Raw genomic sequence first — 21,649 nt, 5'->3', positions numbered from 1 at the left:
TGATTTTTCTATATTTTGTGCAATGAAGAAATTTAATAGAAATGAAACAAAATTGTAAACTGTACGGCAATTAAACAAAAAATATGACCTACATAAGATTACTAGGCAGGGGGCTTTAATTGGGTTATGAATTGGGTCAGCTTGTTCGATAACTTATTAGATCTATTAATTTTAACACACATAACATATAAACCGTACATATTGAACAAACAACATATGTGTGAATGACAATTTCTTGGAAATGTTTCATTTACAGAAATGTATGAACTCACTAAACTATATATTTTCGTGTTATTAGCGAATGAGTTATATATATTATTTTTCAAATTATTCATATACATAATCATATTAAGTTCATATTAAGTAGAACTCACTACAATGTTACTTTTTTTGTGTTGTTCGATGTTATTTTCAATAATGAAATCACCTTTATTAAATTCTTTCAGTAATTAATTTAACATAATGGTAGTCGAAAAAATGAACCTAAAACTAAAAACCTTAAAAATATAATATATTAATTAAAATAAATTATTTAAAGGAGTCCCTTTAGGCAAGGTTTCGAAGACACTGGCAGCGTTCCCCCTTTGAAGTTCTAGACTAATTCTTTGTCCGACGTAGCTGCCAGCTCTTCGGTCTTCTGTCATATCGACTAACCTTTTTGCTATTTCCTAAAAAGCCTTATAGCGCATGTATGACCCCATGGAGCAACGGTCTCGACACCGAATGGGAAAAAATCAGATTCGGAGATTAGACCCCTGTTACTTTGAATTTAGATAACATAATTTTTTTGTCACTATCTCTAAAAGAAAAAAAAAGTACTGTAAAACAAGATCAGAAAGTACAATAGCTAAGTTAGGCTTATTTTTTTTTATAAAGAAGACTGAATAAACGTTTTTGTTAAATAACTCAGTCAACTTTCACCTATTTTACCCACCAACCAGATTGCTTTATAAGCAATGTTGTGGCTGATCAGTTAGACATAGGCTTATTTAGTTTTTTAATATAGAAGGCTTTGAGTAAACTCGACTGATTGGACGTATATTTAATTGAATAAACTCAGTTTCACCTATTTAGGCCTTCAAGCTTTGTATGCTGTGTTTTAGCTGAAGGATGACATCTTACACCTCAGCAAGGTCAATACAGTACCTAATTAAAAATATATACACACTTAAAAATTCCTAATATTTTCTTGTGTAGTAGAGGGATTTTATTCTCTTCACCATGACTGAGTAGCATAAAATATAGCTTATATTGTTCCCTATCTGAAATGCTTAGTAGGAATATATAATCTCGGCCTCGGTAGTCTAGCGGTTGAGCACACCGACTTACTACCGATGGTCGCGGGTTCGATTCCTCGCATAGTACAAACATTTGTATTCATGAGTATGATTGTTTGTATCGGTCTGAGTGTTTTCTATGTATAATATGTATGTATTTACGAAAAAAAAAAATCTATGTATTTGTATCAGTTGTCTAGTACCCATAACACAAGCTTTAGCTAGCTTAACTTGGGTCTAGATGGCGCTGTGTGAATTGTCCTGAGGTTATTATTATTATTATTATAATACTGTACGTGCCCGCGGTTTCACCCGCATAAATGTAGCCAATGTGTTATTCTGATATATAAGCTATATTATTGTAAAGTTTGTTTGAAATCCATTCAGTTGTTTTTGCATGAAAGTGTAACAAACATCCATGCATGCACCCATCCACACTCACGAACTTCCGCGTTCATAATATTAGTGAGATATGAACAATTTCAAAGAGATTGAAAGAAACTGTAAAGAAATAGCAATTTCATTTTCGCATTCATAATATTAGTATTTATAATGTTGTATATGATGTAGCGTAGTGTTGCCAGAACAACTCTGTGAGTACAATAGAATGGTAAAAATATTTATTCAAATATAAACTTTTCAAGCACTTTTAAATAGTAATATTAATAGTATTTTTTTTAAATCTCACTAGTATCAGTCAATAATGAGCAAGAACTTTATTGTCTATACTTCAGCTGTGTTGCTCTTTTAAATAAATGTTGTAACTTTACATTTTAAGACAAAAATCTATAAATACAAATTATCAAATAGAAAAATTAACTGCTTTTAAAACATTAAATAAATAATTCATATAATAATAATAACTACACCGGACAATTTACACAGCGTCGTCTAGTCCCAAGCTAAATCAAGAGCTTATTTTACTTTTTTTTATTTGTTTTTAGTACTAGAAAACTGATATAAATACATAGATACATTTTTTTGTAAATTATAAAATACTATATATAGTAATCTTCTATATATACAAAAATTAATTGCTGTTCGTTAGTCTCGCTAAAACTTGAGAACGGCTGAACCGATGTGGCCAATTTTAATCTTGAAATATTCGTGGAAGTCCAGAGAAGGTTTAAATAGTGACAAAATAGGAAGAAATTGCATGTAAAATAGTAAAAACATCTATTTTATTTTCCCATACAAACTGCTGATACCTGTCAAACGGGGTGCGTTCAGAAATTTGTTGCGTAACTAAACTTCAAAAAACCTTTGACATATTTAATTTTGAGGCGGAACAGAGTCTGCGGGGTCAGCTAGTGAGATATAATTACTGGTCTTTTCATTAAAAAAATTAAGTGTAAACAAGACCGCCCTAATAACACACTCATAACACCTAGTAGTATTTACGTGTTTGTGAGTTTATGCTGGAATTAGATGAGGTGAGTCACACCAGTCAGTGTGTTAGGTCTGATTTCCACTAGCCGAGCAATGTTATAAACTATACTAATATTATACTATAAAAGAGAGAACGAATTTTATATGTTTGTGTAGGTCCGGGGAGACGAAATTATAAATTTTCTGATCTGTAAGAGTAAGGCGGTGTGAACAGCTAGACCACCGACTAGCAGTCTATATATAAATAATAATATATAATAATAATACACTAAGATAATAAATATATTTCTTTTTTTTTTAATAAAACTTGTAAATTTATATATAATGCAATTTGTCGGCCTCTGTGATCTAGCGGTTTGGCACACCGCTTTAATTTCGATGGTCGCGGCTTCGATTCCTCGCACGGTACAAACATTTGCATGCATAAGTATGACTGTTTCTAACGGCCTGCGTGTTTACCAGGTATTTCAAAAAAATTATATAAGTATTTGTATCAGATGTTTAGTACCCGTAACACAATATCTGTATATTAAACTGGACAGTAGGGGAAAAAATATTATATACAAAATTTGACGTTCATAAGCGGCTAAAATGTCCGACATGAGTAAATGATTTTTGAATTTGAATTTGAATTCAATCTACATGGCGCTGTGTGAATTGTCAAAAATAGAAAAATATGTTGTGAGACTTCATCAACGATCTTAAGCGAGCAGATGGCGATCTAAATGATGATATATGATGCTAAATGTCTTCACTGATGATCATCAGTGTCATGAGTTTACACATAGTATATATTCAGTTGCGAGCGCCGGCAAATACGATTTGTCAATGTTCCTAGTTTACAAATGAGTACAGTGTCATCATACACAACGGGCCATTAGCGATAAATCTGGACCGAATAGTTAGAGAGCTACACTAAAAAACATGATCAACCGAATTTATTGTGAACTAGCCATTCACCCCGGCTTCGCACGGGTGTACATATGTTATACATATAAACCTTCCTCTAGAATCACTCTATCTCACTATATGCTCTTATTAAATTGTCTTCTTTATTTTATTATGTTAAGCTTCTTATTTTTCCCTCATAACCGTTTACAGTTCAAATTCATAATCTATGATTTATCTAGGATCAGTACAAACTAAAACTTAGTTAATCTATTTTGGCCAGGTCTCGTATAACCATTTTATGGATCGTAATGTATAATCATTTCATTAGTTCAAAGCTAAAATCAGAGTGATACTATTGATCAATATAATACATTAACCCTTGTGGAAATTTATGTTAATGTATTTTTGAATTAATATCGATATTAATTCAGAAATAAATTGTGAGGACTGGTCTGTTCGGGTTACGAACACTGATTACACTATTTGTTTTTGACAAAATTGCAGTAGCATGTACTCGTAATCACTCAGTTCTCGCAAATTTGAATTTAAAAATGAATCTGTATTATTGCAAACAATATTTGAAAAGAATATGAGTTGAGTTTCTTGTCTCGTCTTCTCATCTCGAAAGCACTCCTATTTTTTTTTTATTGGGATGTTTGGGCTATTGTCAGATGTGTAGCACCTGTAGCACTGCGACCTAATAGATCTATTGTGCTCTCCTAACTGACGGTAGATTTGACATATCATAAGACTCATTAATACATAAATAAAGTTTATTGATTTGATTTGATAGAATAATAATAATAACTTAATTAAGGTTTTTATCAGTCATGTTAGGGAGCTCCGTAACCGTAAACTATCGGATATCCCATATGAAAAAATATCCGTAACCGAATCCGAAATAAATGTATAGGATAATATCGGATAGGGGCGCAGCCTAATTGATATGAGTTATGTAACCATTTGTATTTTACTTTTGAAATTCCTTAAAAAATTAATATCCGTAACCGAATTTATCCGAAACTAACAGATAATCCGAAATATTCACATATCCGTATCCGTATCCGGTATAATAATCATGCCTATATCCGAAACCTATCCGTGTCCGAAATTTCATAACATTCCTGGTTTTTATAATTAGGTATTATATATATTGTATAGTCAAATACTTACTATGATTAATGAATAAAAAAAGAATTCCTAAAAATCTTTAGTTATCCAGTTTCCACCAGTTTCAGAGATCCGAATAAACAAATATTACTCTCCCTCCTGTGACAGTCTGGTAAAAAGGGGACCGACGCATATACATGTTATAATTAGAGCTGTCCAGCGTGGGTTTATGTCCTAATTTTCAAACTTTCAACACCAATTTTTTTTAACATATTTACAAGACAATGATAAATGAGCTAAGAGTACGTTGATACCAACGCTGTTTACTTTTTATAAGTTTCTTAGCAAAAAATGATAAATTGAAACCTTATAATAACAATAGTAACCTTGGATAGTTCACCCAGCGCCATCTAGTCCTAAGCTAAGCAGAGCATGTGTTATATATATTGTTGTATGTTATAACTCGATAATAATAAATAATACGATAGAGAAAGGGATTGTTAGTAATGTGGACTAAAAATTCCATTGCTAGCAATGTACCATGTCAGGTTGACCTCCACGCGGTTCCCCCTGAAAACCACCATGACAAATTCTTGGAGAATTTGTCAAGATGGGCTAACTGACCTGGCCTCATATTCATCTCATCAATCTCCACTGGTGGCCTGCCCTGTCAGCGTAAACCATTAGCGCAGGCGGGTGTACCATTCCATTATCATCCATAAAAAAAAATACGTAGTATGATCTAAAAGAATCCTAAGACCCTAATTAGATAATTTTCTTAATATTACCTATGTATGTTACTGAACTGACTACGCATATTTCGTGGAGAATTCAAACAATCAATTTCAAATTGTTAATTGCTTTAGAATATAAGATAAACACTCAATAGAAATAAGATAAAGACTAAAAGTCTTACTAAAAGATTTGGCACTTGATTAGTTGGGTCAATTCATCAATGTGTTGCGTTCAACCAGTCATCCAACTTCCGACGGCTGCTTCTATCGGTTTAGCACGCCGCGCCGCTTTACTTCCGATGGTCGCAATGTGGTACAAACATTTGTATTCATGAGTATGATGGTTTGTTTGACTGGCTGTTTTCTATATATATATTTTACTAGCAGCCCGGCAAACGTTGTTTAGCCTTAAAAAAAAAAAATTTGGGGTGGACTACCCCTAACATTTAGGGTAAGAAAAATAGATGTTGGCCGATTCTCAGACCTACTCAATACGCTCACAAAATTTCATGAGAATCGGTCAATCCGTTTCGGAGGAGTATGGAACGAAAACTGGGACACGAGAATTTTATATATAAGATATGCTCACGGTCTACGCTGGCAGGGCAGGTGTGTGGAGGATGATGCCATGAACATAAAATAATGTCAAATAGCACATCTTGGTAAATGGCAATTTACCGCGATGGTTTCCAGGGAGAACCGCGTAAAGGTAAAAAAAAAATGTATCACAGTTTCAAGCAAAAAATGTCAGTACGTCAATGTCAGAGCTGCCAGTACGTCAAATTAAAATATCATTCATTCATGTAGGTCATGCCAGATTCTTATACAGCTTATTTTTTTTATACAACTGAAATGAGTAATTAGCTGACCCATCTGTCATTTAGTGGTAACCGCCTATATACATGAATAGCACTACACATATCATGTTATCACGTTACATCATATGAATTTCTGAATGATAGATAAGATGTCGTGCCTCTTGTATGTATGTATTTTTTTTTAATTTTAAATGATAATTGAATGGAGCCCTCGCCTGCGCTAACGGTTTACGCGGGCGGGGCACCAGTGGAGGATGATAAAATGAGCATGAAGTCAGGTCAGTTAGCCCATCGTGACAAATTCACCAGTAATTTATCACGATGGTTTTCAGGGGGAACCGCGTGGAGGCCAACCTGACATGATACATTGCTAGCAATGAGATCATCAGTCCACATTACTAACAATCCTTTCCCCCCTTATCCTGTAATTGCACATACAAAGCTGTGATTGATTGCTGAATCATAGCTTTGTATGTTGTGATAAAGTTGTAGAATGAAATGCTCTTTGTTGGCTAAAATAATTGTAGTAACTTTTTGAATCTACCAAAGTCATTATTTTTTTAGTGTAAATCCGCAAGCAAAAATTTGCTAAGGGTATGGTCACTGATAGGATTATTTCCTTTTGACAAAAATGCAATAACATATGTTGGTAGTCGCTACATTTTCCCTAATTGAATTTAAAAACGAATCTGTATTTTTAATTTATTAGATCCTTATAGCAAAAATGCAATAGCATATGCAGGTGGTCACTACATTCTCCCTAATTTAATGAAATATTTTTGTAATCATGTACAAGCTTATTTGAAAAGAATAAGTGGTAAGTTGCTTGTCAGCTCTTCTTAGTTCGAAAGCACTCCGAACTGGCGGTGGATTTCACATATCATATGTAATGGACCTACATGAATAAAGATATTTTGAATTGATTAGAAGTATTATATTAATTACTATAACAACAAAACTCATTAATTACCAAAACATAGAAAATAAGTTTTTTATCTCTTAAGTCCCCTATAAAACGGGATTATCCGGTAAACCGGGGATAATCGACAAATTTTCTATCCATGACCGGCTAAATTTATCCGGGGCAACGATTCTAATAGCCGTCGGCACGTCGGTTTGATATTTCAAAACTATAATACAAGTAGAAACGCATAGACGTCGTATTAAGTGTTATTTATACGTTTACGCATATTTTTTTGTGCCTTTTGTGTAGTTGTTGCCATCTTAAAATAATTTATTTAAGTGAGTATTTTTGACATTTTTGGTATGTAATTTTTTTTTCATTAAAAGTATTAAGTAATTACGGTGAAGTCACTATCGTCAGGAATGAGGAACAATTCAGGAAGGAGGAATGCTTGAGGACGAGGTAAAGTATCCAACGGAACCGATTTCGATTCGGACTTTATATGGAATATATAATACATATGGCAATACGGAAGTAAACTCTATCAATGGAAAAAAAGAAAAATAATAATAAAATTGAATTAAGATTTTTAAATGTTTTTTAAATTAAATAAAAATCCATATCCAATCCATCCATGTACATAATGGTCTTAAAACTATAATTATTACACGCGAATGAAATTGTTAGTAACAGATTAATAAAGTTAAAAAGGGGTTCGAAAGGTTGAACCCCCTTTGACCCGGCTGTCCTGTCCACACGATTGCTCATATGGATAGGACAGCCGATGACCGATTCCATGCGGATGAAATTGTTAGTAACAACTAGTTAAAGTAATAAAGTTAAAAAGGGGTTGAAAAGGTTGAACCCCTTTTTTACTTTATTACTCTATTTAGAGAGATTACACTATTAGAGATTTTTTCCAAACGACCTATAACGTATTATAAACTATCAGGAATGATGATTCTATGTCTTAGCCAAAAACCGTATAAAGATAATAAAAATAAAATAAAAATACTGCATTCTTTGTAGATAAAACAACAGTGTAATAAAAAAATAAGATTGAAACTAAAAAACTGTAAAATTTCAGAATTTCTTGACCGTTGTTTAACTAAATCCATCGTGTATGAGTTATATACGGAGATTAAGCGATATCATAATAAACATGTTGTCTAAATCCCGACTGTTATAGAAACCTTTCATTTCTTTAAGTACGTATTTTGTATAATCGAAGGCCAAATATCACGTTTAATTTTAGATCTGTATGTAATACATTTAAATAACGCAATATATTGTTTGCTATACGCGAGAAACTTACAAATCCTTATTAATATTAATGTTAAAGTAACTCTGTCTGTCTGGCTCTCACGCCAAAACTACTGAACCGATTTAAATGAAATTTCGTACACCAATAGTCTAGAACCTGAGAAAGGACATAGGGTACTTTATAATGCGAAAAGGGGAGATGAAAGTTTGTATAAAAGTATTGTCATTTTTGAAGCTAGTAGGTTGATACTTATTTTATATATGTGTATAAATAATATGTAAATAAAAAAAGGGTTGTAAGGGTTTGAAAGTGCAAATCAAGTTCACTATAACACGCAGACGAAGTCGCGGGCACAGCTGGTATGTATTATACACGCGAAAGTTTATGGGTATGGATGGATGTTTGTTACGCTGTCACGCAAAAATTACTGAACGGATTTTGATGAAACTTTACTAAAGCTTCCGCCAATCAGGAGTTGGCCTTCAGCAGCCTGCAGTCGCCTCTATATCGTTCGATAACGCTGTAAAGGCCAACTGCGTGCAACAGCATTAGAAATAGTTCGAAAAAAAAGAACTCTCAAAATGATGTTTTTAAATGACCCCATTCGATTAAAAACTTGTTTTGTTTAACACGAGTATGAGACATGAGAATATTTATATTAGAATCAAGATGGCGGCTGCTGTCAAATTAACGCTGTCGACGACTGACAGGTGCTTGTCATCGTGTCTGATGTTTTGATTGCCATGCTAGGGAGCAAAGATACTCAACTATAATGCCATAGGGTTGTTACACATAGTTTTAATTATTTATAGTAAGTAGTTTTAATACTTTCAGTACGTAAGCAATAGTTTTTATAAGCTTAAACATTACATCTCATAAGTTTTTATAACTTAATATAAAATTGTTATAATTAATTCCAAAATATGTGTATTATAGCGTAATTGTAATGGCTTACAACGATAATAATAATTAAAAACTAAATTAAGATTCCATATAAAAAACAAACATTTAAACGCTTATTTTTTTTAATAAATATATTTTAATCTCTTAATCGTTATATTCTATAAATCTTTATCAGATTAGAATTCCTTTGATTGAAGTAGTAAAGCCACGACTCTCCAATTTCATAGATACAATAAATAGAAAATATAATAAATACAGTTAAAATGACTTTATCCTTCAAAGCGAAAGGCCTTGACCTCAAGGCTTCGCCGCGTTTTCGGCTTCTGCGGTAGCGTTGGCCTTATGGGATATAGGTACGATTGGGAAAGAGACAACAAGAGAAATGCTAACGTCACTTGAATTGGATAAAAAAAAATGTTTACGATGTACACTATCACCGGAAATTTAGTCGTACATTGTACTAAAATTCACTAAATCAATAAACTGAATTAATGTGAATTATATAGAATTTTATTAAAAAAATACAAACATTAAAACTTTTTAAAAATAATAAAAATAAGTTTGATTTTAATTCTTAACTCTTATATTCTTTAAATCCCTATCAGATTTGAACCCATAACCCTTTCAATAGGGGTAGTAAAACGTCACGACCCTCTTATTTCGTATATACTCATAACGATTTGAACTTTATCCTTCAAAGCGAAAGGCCTCGGGAAACAGCCTTGACCCCAAGGTTTCGCGGCGTCCTCGGCTGCTCCGGGAGCGCGGCCTTGTTTGAAGGCCGTTCCTGGATACAGCCTTCACCTTGCTCCGAACAAGGCCGACCTCGCCTCGAGGCCACACACGAGGAAAGGACGTTTCACAAGGTCTTTCCTTGACCTACGATCGGGGTTATTACAGTATCTATAATATTTTATTTTCAGAGGCCGTCGTAGCCCAACGGCTTCTAACCTCGAAATGCACGTAATAAGTCCTGAGTTCAGATCTAAAGTTAATCAAAAACATTTTGTGTGTCAATTTATAATTCTGACTCTCCGGTGATGGGAACATCGATATCAAACTAAATTAATAAGAGAAACGACAGAATATTATACAATAAATGATTTTATAAAATTATTATCACTAGTTATAAATTGACATTTTCATTTCATATGTATTTATTTTTTATATTTATGTGGATAATATTGGCTGAAAATATTTAAACTTTATATATATATATATATATATATATATATATATATATATATATATATGGTAAATTTACCACAATGGGATAACTGACCTGACCTCATGCTCATCCTATTAACCTCCATTAGTGCCCCTTCAGCGTACACCGTTGTCGGTTGAACTATACCATTATCATCCCTAAAAACAAAATGCTTAAGATCCTTATAATAATCTACATCAAACAATTAAATGTAATGTAAATAATGCAACACAATTTTTTTTATTTTTTTTTGAACTTTTTTGGACGGTAGGGAAAAAATAAAATTATAATGTAAAAATTTGACGTTCATAAGCGGCTAAAATGTCCTACATGAATAAATGATTTTTGAATTTGAATACGATAATGCAATATACGTTTGCATAAGTGTAGGTTTTTATGATTTTACGATATTATTAAATAGGGACGAACGAGAGAGCCGGAGTGAACTCCCTCGTTCGCTCTGATGTATTTATTACTGAAATAGTTTCGTTTAAAGAGCAGTAATAATATTCTTTAAATATTAATAATCAATTACACAGCGCCATCTAGATTCAATTTAAGCAAAACTTGTGTTACTTAGTAAGTTTAGAAAACGGATATAAATAACTAGATACATCATCATCATCTGCTTCTTCCTTATCCCATTTATTTGGGGTCGGCGTAATATGTTTTTCGCTTCCATTCATCCCTGTTCCAAACTAGATAAATTTTTTTTGTAAATACATTATATGTAATACACTCAGATCGATATATACAATCGTAATCATTAATGTAATGATGAATAATGCTTGTACCATGTGATTATGTTTGTACCGTACAAGGAATCGAACCCGCGACCTTCGGAAATAAAGTGGTGTGCTAATCCGGTAGAACTCAGAGGCCATCAAAACTACTGATTACGGGTGCAATTAAAAAGTATTGTTTTTATATCAAATAATAAATAGTGTAATACTTGAAGATAATATAGTCTTTTGTGGATTAAATAATATTCTATACAAGCTATGCCCGCGGTTTCACTCGCGAGAAAATTATAGCCTATATGTTATTCTGATGTATAAGCCATATTACTGTAGTTTCGTCCGTTTAGTAGCTTTTGCGTGAAAGAATAACAAACATCCATCCACACTTACAAACGTATTAACTTCCGCGTTTATAATATTAATAAGATTAGTTTATTTAATAATAAAGTAGCCGTAGAATAAACAATGAACATAAATTTATATGTTTTGAATCCTCTAGTGGTGCCCCGTTAGCGTATATTGTTGTCGAGGCCACAATTTAGCATCCATTAAAAGCTTCACGCATGTCAGTCGGTAGAAAATATATTTACAATAGAATTGTGAAGCTTTGAAGTCGCTTCAAAACTATTAGCGGCACATCTTATGTTAACATATGAATCTTTTTAAAGATTTTGTAAAAATATCTAAACAATAAATTGTAAATCTTTTGTTATAGTTATTTTTTTTATGATATTGGAACGGTTCACATGTCTGTACTAACGGTTTACGCTGGCGGGGCACGAGTGGAGGATGATAAGATGAACATGAGGTCAGGTCCGTTAGCCCATCGTGACAAATTCACCAGGAATTTATCACGTTGGTTTGCAGGGGGAACAGCGTGGAGGTCAACCTGACATGGTAACAATGAGTTCACATTACCACAGATAACATATGACATTACTAACAATCCTTCTTACCACCCTCCTATGTATATTATGTATCTATTTACACATACAATTTTTTTTGTATTGTATGATAATGGAATGGTGTACTCTTACGCTAACAGTGTACGCTGGGCACCAGTGGAGGATGATAAGAGTTCAGGTCAGTTAACCCATCGTGACAAATTCATCAGGAATTTTTAAGATAGTTTCCAGAGAGAACCGCGTGGAGGTCAACCTGACATTGCTAGCAATGGGATTATTAGTCCACAATACTAACAATCTTTTTGCTTTCTGTCATAGTTATTACACAGTATTTTAATTACTAAGTACAAGTATGTAATATTATGTTATCTGTGGTATAGTAAATGCGTTTATTAAAAAAAAACAGTATTTTATTGTGCTATAATTAATAGTAGGATTAAATGAGTAGATTTATGATTGATAGATATTATACTTCGGTTTGTGAGAGGTATAATAGGCAACAAAAGCTTCTTGCCAAAATAATAATAAAAACCCAGAACAATTCACACATCACCATCTAGTCTCTAGCTAACCAGAGCTTCTGTTATGAGCATTAGATAACTGATCAATATTTGAATATTTTTTTCAATACATAATACACCCAGACCGATAGAATCAAATTCTAATTCAAAATATCTTTATTCATATAGGTCTATATACAAACTCTAATGATATGTCAAATCTACCGTCTATATTGAATGATTTCAACATGAGAAGAACTGACAAGAAACTCAGCTCGTATTCTTTTCAAACAAATGTTATACATGTTTACAATAATACAGATCATTTTTAAATTTAAATTTGGGAGAATAGTGTGATCACCAGCATATGCTGTTGCAAAAGCAAATAGTCTAATCAGTGTTCGTAATCCGAACAGTTCTACTTATGAATACAAATTTTAGTACCGTGCAAGGTATCGAATGGGCGACCATTAGAAGTAAAGCGATGTTTAACCACTGGACCACCGAGGCCATCATATATCTTATGGATTATTGGATAAAGATTTTAAAACTAGGATTTATCCGAATTACTAGTGATATCTATGGATTAACAGTTCCACGATTAAAACAGTCTCCCTTCTCAAAGTTGTCAACATGAATCTCTGTAATGAACCGGATTGACACGGCACTCATTTAAACATCCGTTAATGAGTGTACATCGACTTTTAATTGATCGTTAACTCATTATATGCGTGTCACATATGTGTACACTAGATTTTACAATGTTTATGGCTGTATGCCAAAGCCACCTGCTTTATTTTCTCACTTTCAACGTTTATTTATCTAGTTTGCACAAGTGCGGGCGGAAAAGATTGTTTACTAATCACTATTGCACACTTACTTGTTTCTTTTTTGTTTTTTTTTTTCATATTTTTAGGCTACTGGAATACCATGCTGCCCACGTGTTAGTGGTGTGTAGTAATAGCTTTTTATAAATTGTTGGTACAACAAAATTGAAATTAAATTATCATTCTTGACTTCGTCTTACATCAATTAGAGGCCCTGGGCACGTTAGGATAATAGGGGACTCTATGAACATAGTAATAAAGCACTATTTTGTTAAAATAAACAAAGTCATTTTTGAATTCTTTAGAGATGCATATGGGGATGTCCTACCTTCAAAACAAACCAGGCAAAAATAATTTTATAAAGTTGTTATGTGATTAGGGTTCCAAGTTCTTGCTAGACATTTATAAAAAAATCACAAAAACGAACAAATTGACCATAGTCGGTAAGCGTTTGTTAAGACTGATTTTAGTACTTATTAGCTATCGGTTATCGTTTGGTAATGGAATAGGAACTAGACTAGAGGGCCCCAGTCCATCGCGGGGCCCTGGGCACGTGCCCAGTGTGCCCAGTGGGGAAGAGGGGCCTGATTCTTCATCTTACACATCAAATTAAAATTCTATAATCAGTTTTTCATGAGATTACAGTTACTTATTGACGGTCTCGCACTAAAAAAAGCATTGTCCTAAAAAAACAAAGACATGTAGAATTCGTTTTTATTTATGTAACAGATGTGGTAAACAAGCTGATCTTATAAAGTCCCAGGTTACACAGAGCTTGTGTTATTAGTATTAGCAATTATATTATCTGAGGTATTAGACAACTGACTGACTAACTGACTACATTTTTTTGTAAATATATATTCCCATGCATCGGCATGGGATATACAATATACAACCATACTCATGAATACAAATATTTGTACCATACGAGGGATCGAACTCGCGAGCAATGGAAGCAAAGCGGTGTGCGAAACTGGTACACCACCGAGATCACCTCGTATCCACTTACTGAAATTTGACAAGTTAATGATAGAGTTCACTTGACTACGGTATGAAGGTTTCTAATTAATACCTCGGCTCGATGCCAGTCTCCTGTCGCGATATAAAACGATCGGATTCATTGTTCCCAGTAAATACAGATTCCGTAATACTGCCAAATCAACCATTCCGTAATTTATGTGTCTATTAAAAACGGTTTTGTACATAAAATAACGATTTATCTGACATACTTGCAGTTGTTGGTGACTGCATTGTATCTATATTACAAAATCCTCTTTTATCTACCATCCCGTTTACCATCAGATGGGCCGTATGCTTGTTTGCCACCTAAGTGGTATAAAAAAAAATCTATATTACTAATTAGTATCTTATTATTATTATAAACGCGAAAGTTTGTGAGTATGTTACTTTATCACTCAAAAACTACTGAAAGTATTTTGATGAATCTTTACAGTAATATAGCTTATGCATCAGAATAACAGATAGGCTATAAATTTCACGTGAGTGAAAACGCAGGCACAGTTAGTAATATTATAAATGTGAAAGTTTGTGAGTATAGATGGATGTTTGTTACTGTTTCAAGCAAAAACTACTGAACAAATTTTTATGAAACTTTACAGTAATATAGCTTATACATGAGAAGAAAGTGTTTTAGTACCCATAACAGAAGCTTTGGGTTGACTTGGGTCTAGATGGCACTGAGATTATAGATTATGTATATGGAATGGCAAACAGGTTTACTACCTTATGGTGTCATGTGATGTCCATAGTATACCCCGCGGTCCTCTGGAATAGCAACCTATGGGACGTATAATACGCCCCATGGGTTGCTATTCTAAAGGGCTGAGAAGTTTTTACTTTTTTAGTTTTAGATTTATTTAGGGATCTGATCCAAATATGATAATGCACACCCCATCGTATCTCATTACTAATCTTATCTTCTACTAAACAATGAAAACTACAATTTTGCTGGCGGTGATACAGAATCAGATAATATACTGTGGTACATACCAACATCAAATCGATTCAGTCCAAATTTTTTTTTACACAAGTTTTTACCTTTTAAGTGCGTCTCGGACACATTCCTTTAATACGTGATCCAGATCTTCTACGGCATCTGCAGTATCTAAAACGTTACGCCTCTGTGTTTTGTGATTTTAAATGTACTAGAAAACCAATGATGATTCAAGTCTTTCCCGCTCATTACAAACACTTTATTTTTATCACAAAATGCGTTGATAAAGTATTATTGGCAATGGCACGTCGAGTTACGTGAACATTTGTTTTGTGTGTCAAATTTGTAAACAGTCGCAACCATGCATGAATGGAGTTATAAATTATTGTTAATCTGCTTTTTTAGAATTTTAATTTTCATTAAATTACAAGTATAGGGGACCATCTGAAGGTAAATGAGTACCGTAGCCTACGGACGCCTTAAAGATCATGACGGTCAAGTGCGTTGCCGACTCTTTAGGAATCTTAGATTATATACTCTTCTTGAAAACCCCATGTTCTTCTTGAAAAACTCCAAGCCATACCCTATATAACCCTACGATACAAACAGTCGTCCTCATTAATGCAAATATTTGTACCGTGCATGGAATCGAACCCGAGACCATTGGAAGTAAGGCGGCGTGCTAAACCGCTAGACCTACTACTTCATCTGGGAAAACAGTCCTGAAGGTATTACTAGCTTGAAAAGTGATTAAAATTAACTGCATTTAAATAATTTTATTTCTATTTTAATTAAGTACTGTTCGTTGTTTTTATTAATGTCAATTGTATGGATACCTCAGTTTTAACATAGTATGGTAATATATAGTACTAGCTGCGCCCGTGACTTCGTCCGCGTAAAATGACGATACTTCCATATAACCTTTCAACCCCTTACAACCCTTGATTTGCATTAAAAAGTATCCTATGTCCTTTGTCAGGGTCAAGACTATCTGTGTACCAATACCAAAATATCATTTAAATCGGTTCAGTGGTTTCGGAGCGAAAGCGAGACAGACAGACAGACTTACTTTCGCATTTATAATATTAGTAAGCATTAAAAGTTGGTCCTGGTCAAGTGTCATGAGTCTGTCATGATCTGATAAATGTCCAGACAAGTGGCGTGGTGAGATGGCTCTTTGGGGTTCCTAAAAGTTGAGTGCAGTGATGGTTGGCTCACGCGTTATACTCGTGAATGGCTGCTTGTGGGGACTGGTTTGCTCTCATAACTATGACTGATTTATTTTACTCCAATATCTATTTATATTACACATATTATTTTGATTCTACCATTTAGCCGGGACAGATTGATCACAAGAAGAATGAAAAAGAAACTTGTGTGTGTTCTTTTAAATAAAAGTTGTACATAAATTTTTTTTTTAAATAGCAATTATTATTAAGTATACATTATGAAGTAAAAATAGCAAGTATCATAAAAATATTCAAGTTCATTTAAAAGAGATAATAAAAAATATAATTATATAGAAATGCTTACATTAAGTTTATTTGAATAATGATTATTTTTATATCTGCTCATTTACATAATATTTTTAGATATTTTCCGTAATCGTAATTAATTGCACGGTCAAGCTGACCTATATTCTGTGATTCTGTGCACTTTCTAATCACGTAATACATTGGCTGTACCGTAATAAAATCCGATATAAAATATACCGCAAAAATGTACTGTGAATTTCCGCAGGAAGTGTGGTTTCCTGCAGACAGGATAAACACGTGGTCAAATATTTAAACTGGCGATTTGCCCTGGCTTCGGTCGAGTGAATTCATTATTATATTTACATATTTCTTTATTGCTTTACATATAGTAAAATACTGAAGCCGTAACGAGAGTATGACTGTCTGTTTGTGTGTCAATGTACAAATGGCGGGAACAATAGCGATGATATGTTCACAGAATAAGTTTACAAATATTAATTAACATGTAAGCTAAAGATATAGATAGATAGATAGATAGATAAATTCTTTATTCAACAATTACAAACACATAGCATACATGAGATACAATTTATAAATAGAAATAAAGTTTACAAATTAAATACACAGAAATATAATGTTACAAAATAAAAAATGGAGGTGGCTTTATGTGTCCCAATGATGAAGAGGGATGTACCTAATAATAATACCTCCAAAAGAATATAATTAATTATATGAAAATGTTCGAAACGCCATATACAATTTAATTAAGTAATGATATAGATTTATTTTCATTGTCGTTTGATCATCATCAACGTCAATAAAGGAGAAACTGCAAATGAAAATGACGTTGGCTCAAGTACATAACATAACAAAGCTGGTGCAGCTTTGTTATGTTATGTAATGTTGTATATCATGGCCAGGGATTACTGTCGCCTTTATACATGATCAGCACAACAGACATCACGTTATCATAAATGTAATGTGGACTCAATTAGTCTCTTATTTGGGCCGTTGTGCGTGTAGAGGCGAGACTACTAAAGTAGCTAGCGAAGCGCCTCGCAGAAGCACAGAAGCCTCCTGGTATCTTCACGAGTTTCACGGAGCGACCTCGCTGTTCCGAGGATTTGTGTCCGTTGTATGGCCACTGCTACGCCGCTCTAGGATTTCGTGAGTGGCCGTTTCTTCGGCTTCAAAGCAGCCCCGATAAAGAGGGCTATCTGTAGCACCAATTGTGTACAAGAGTTTGTTCTCATCACGTTATCATATAACAAACGCAATATCACTCATACGTTGTCATTCCAGAAGGTTATCATGCCTCTTATTCTGTGATTTCACTGCCTTGCATACAACAACTGAGAAAAAAGAAAAAAGTCAAAAAGGTAGGAAAAGTATACACACCTTACAAAGCAAGCTGCTTGAGGGTTGAAATAGGTGAGACTAGGGACTTTTTGACTTTTTTTGCATTCTACCTGTGATATATACCGTAATAACCATTCCACAATCGTATATATTGAGGACCTCGATGTTCTAATTTAACACAACGCCTTATTTATTAATCTAATTATTTGTATCGAATTTGGACGTTTTCTATTTGTAATAAAGAAAGAAAAATATATTTATTTGGCTCATACAAACATTCATATCAAACACATAACAAGTAAATAGGATGCCTAATATTCAAATATTTATAATTAAATATTAAAAAAAATACAACTGCGACCAAAATGATTTCCACTTAGCTTTGTGTCTAAGCTAAAAAGCAGATTTTTATTGGAACCTTTTATTAATTAATTTAAAATATATAGGTATATAGTTTACTGTTGCCTACGTGTACGTGCGCTGTTGGTGGTACTTGTGATAAGGTGTATATGATATGATAAATGATGGATAAAATACAATGGTAAAACAATTCAGTGGAAATTTGATTTACTTACAGAAATTTCTTAAGGTTTAGTCTAAATGTAACTACAGATTTTGAATTTTAAATTGGAGGCGGTGGAATGGTCCAATATTTAAAATGTATGTATTTACAAATAAAATGTATTTTAGAATTAATATCATTTAAATGTCTGATACCCATAAAAGAAGCTCTGCTTGGCTTGAAACTAGATGGCGCTGTGATAATTGTCTTAAGATATATACTGTAATACACACCAAGAACATATAATGTATAAATAAATTATTACTATTTGAAAATGATACGGGGCTTGCCTGTAGTGTGTAGAGCACTCCAGACAGGTGGAATTATGTGATACGACTCATCGCCTCTGATTCTCTGAGGTGGCGTGATTCATACAACTAAAAATAATAACCAATTCATGAAGCACATTATTTAAACGGGCGCCATAGTACCGCTGCGTAAGAAACCTCCCAAAATATACGACTGAATAAAATAAATTAGGGCAAAGATCCAAATGTAATTTGATTGTTAATTATAGGTTATCAGCGGCTTATAAAAATAATCTTTTTTGTAAACTAATCCCTGTCAATAATAGAATTATTTTATTTTATTTATTTCAGGCTAAATTAGTAGCTTATATAGTTTTTTAATGGATGATGTTCATGGTATGGTTCACGCGCCTGCGCTACCGGTTTACGCTGGCGGGGCACCAGTGGAGGATAAAATGGAGATGAGTTCAGATCATCCATCCGCCCATCGTGACATATTCACCATGAATTTATCACGATAGTTTTCAGGGAGTACCGCGTGGAGGTCAACCATGGTACATTGCTAGCAATAGGGTAAATAGCCCACGTTACTATAATCTCTTTCCCCCATATCCCATAATATAAATACTCTATAGAGTAACATACATAAATGTTATATCAATTCGATTTGGAACTTATTAATTTATTATTGTTATTTTAGTATTAATTATTCGGTTTAATTTATTAAGTTTTAATTTCATTTTAATTGTAATTTATATTGTGCGGAATAACATACAATGTTAAAGTCATTAAAATAAATTAATAGTAAATAGAAGATATTAACAAGGGAACTGATCGCTGTCTGTAGAAATAATAAATAAATATAAAAAAAAACATACATGTGAAATGATAAAATAAAAGTATAAATTGTCTGTGTGGTCATTAAGTTTTGATGACGGCATTTTAATCTACCACGGTATATTGCGCCGATACCAATCCTTTCTTCCTTCTTCATGAAATGGACAGCATGTTGGTGGGGACCTGAGCTACAAATATCTTAAATTCCGTAAAACAGATAAGACATATATATGAGAGCACCGCTATTATATACTCGTCTGAGACCGTTTGAATTGGACGGATGATCGATGGTAGGAACTGAATGGTACTACGTGAATGAATGATTTTGAGTTTATTACAGACTGAACCAAAAGTCGGCAATAAAAAAAGGTTTATTATCTATTTATTACGATATTTGCCCAACTTCATGGATACATCCCATTCCAAATAACAGCTGCAAAAACAAATGATAGAAACTCGTATATTTTTACATGGAAATACATGTAGCATATGAACGGATAACTTTGATATGTTTCAATGTAAACATTAATAGGTTGTTAAATAAATCATGGTAATAGATTCAGTTAAGTCAACAATAGTTGTTTCTTGCCAGTTCTTCTCAATTGGCATTATAGTCTGAAGTGAACATGGGTCAAAAAATATATTACAATTTACTGGCATAACTGGATAAAACATTCTACTAATATTTATGTAGAAAGACATATCAACGGCTCATTCTAGTATCCACCACTGTTTTCCCGCCAACCTACAAATTTTGCGCAAAAATATAGCCTATGTGTTATCATGATGCATAAGCTATATTACTGTAAAGTTTTATCAAAATCCGTTGAATAGTTTTTGTGTGTGTCTGAACGAGTTCCGTTGTATTCGTTGTAAATAATTATAAAAACACCAAATTGTAAATTATACCGTAATTATATATATTTATTAAAATATCGATATAATTAGCGTAGATAACACATGAAAAACAAAAATGACTATCGTAATCATTACAACACAGCGTTCTATATTTAAATATTATAAAGTAAATAATTGAGGAGGTTTTAAAGATATTTTTAAAGATAAATATTAATTATTAAGATTAAGATATTTCAAACAACAAATATTGACTTAGGAATGTATGAATTAAACGGTTAATTTCAAATACTATGTTATAACCTTACATTTATTATATTCCTTATAATGAATTAATGCTGTATTTAAAAAAATATATCACTGTGATTTAAAAATCAAAGTTATACATTTTTTTATTAAATATATTTAAGTGCACTCAACGCCATCTGTATATTAATTCTGTAATGAAAAATAGCCACCTAGCGGTGAATAGAGAATTTAAAACACTGGGAAATCGATAACTCTGATCGTCGGATACGCCATCTGTATGAAAAACCATATAACAGCAAAAGCTGCATTAAGTGCGGTGCTGAAAAACTGAAAGCTTCATATGATAACGATATTCTAGCGAAGTTCGCGATCACATTAACACTGCTTCAAAGATATTTATGTTGTTAGAACCAACGTGAACTTGGGTGTACGAAAATAGTTTAGTTTGACATATGTACGAGGGAAACATGTAGTTTTTATTTTGAATATCGTTGGCGAATTTAGTTTCATGTATAGATTTAACCAGGCGTTGTAGATGGTTTACAAAATGGATACAGGGTAATTATTTGTGTCGGTTATCGCATGCACTTTTGCTATACTTCATTCTATACGAACCATTCTTTTGCGAATGTTTTGATTTG

At 33.0% G+C, this 21,649-nt stretch overlaps 1 protein-coding gene across 3 annotated transcripts in view; it reads left to right on the top strand.

Annotated features, from left to right (window-relative positions):
* The window catches only part of LOC131843875 (filamin-A), a 99,304-nt gene that overhangs the window by 9,392 nt on the left and 68,263 nt on the right, over nt 1-21,649 (top strand). For 2 of the 3 annotated variants that reach the window (XM_059192641.1, XM_059192640.1), the window contains exon 1: nt 21,381-21,566. The exons of the other annotated variant lie outside the window; for it this stretch is intronic. In XM_059192641.1, the coding sequence (XP_059048624.1) occupies nt 21,544-21,566 (23 nt within the window). In that variant the 5' untranslated portion in view covers nt 21,381-21,543. Of the gene's footprint in view, nt 1-21,380; nt 21,567-21,649 lie in introns of those variants that run through there. 3 annotated transcript variants of the gene reach the window in all.

Source organism: Achroia grisella, unplaced genomic scaffold, assembly GCF_030625045.1.
Source record: "Achroia grisella isolate CSIRO2021 unplaced genomic scaffold, CSIRO_AGI_Agris_v1 utg3539, whole genome shotgun sequence".
Classification (NCBI taxonomy): domain Eukaryota; kingdom Metazoa; phylum Arthropoda; class Insecta; order Lepidoptera; family Pyralidae; genus Achroia; species Achroia grisella.
This window is presented reverse-complemented; position numbering and strand designations above follow the sequence as displayed.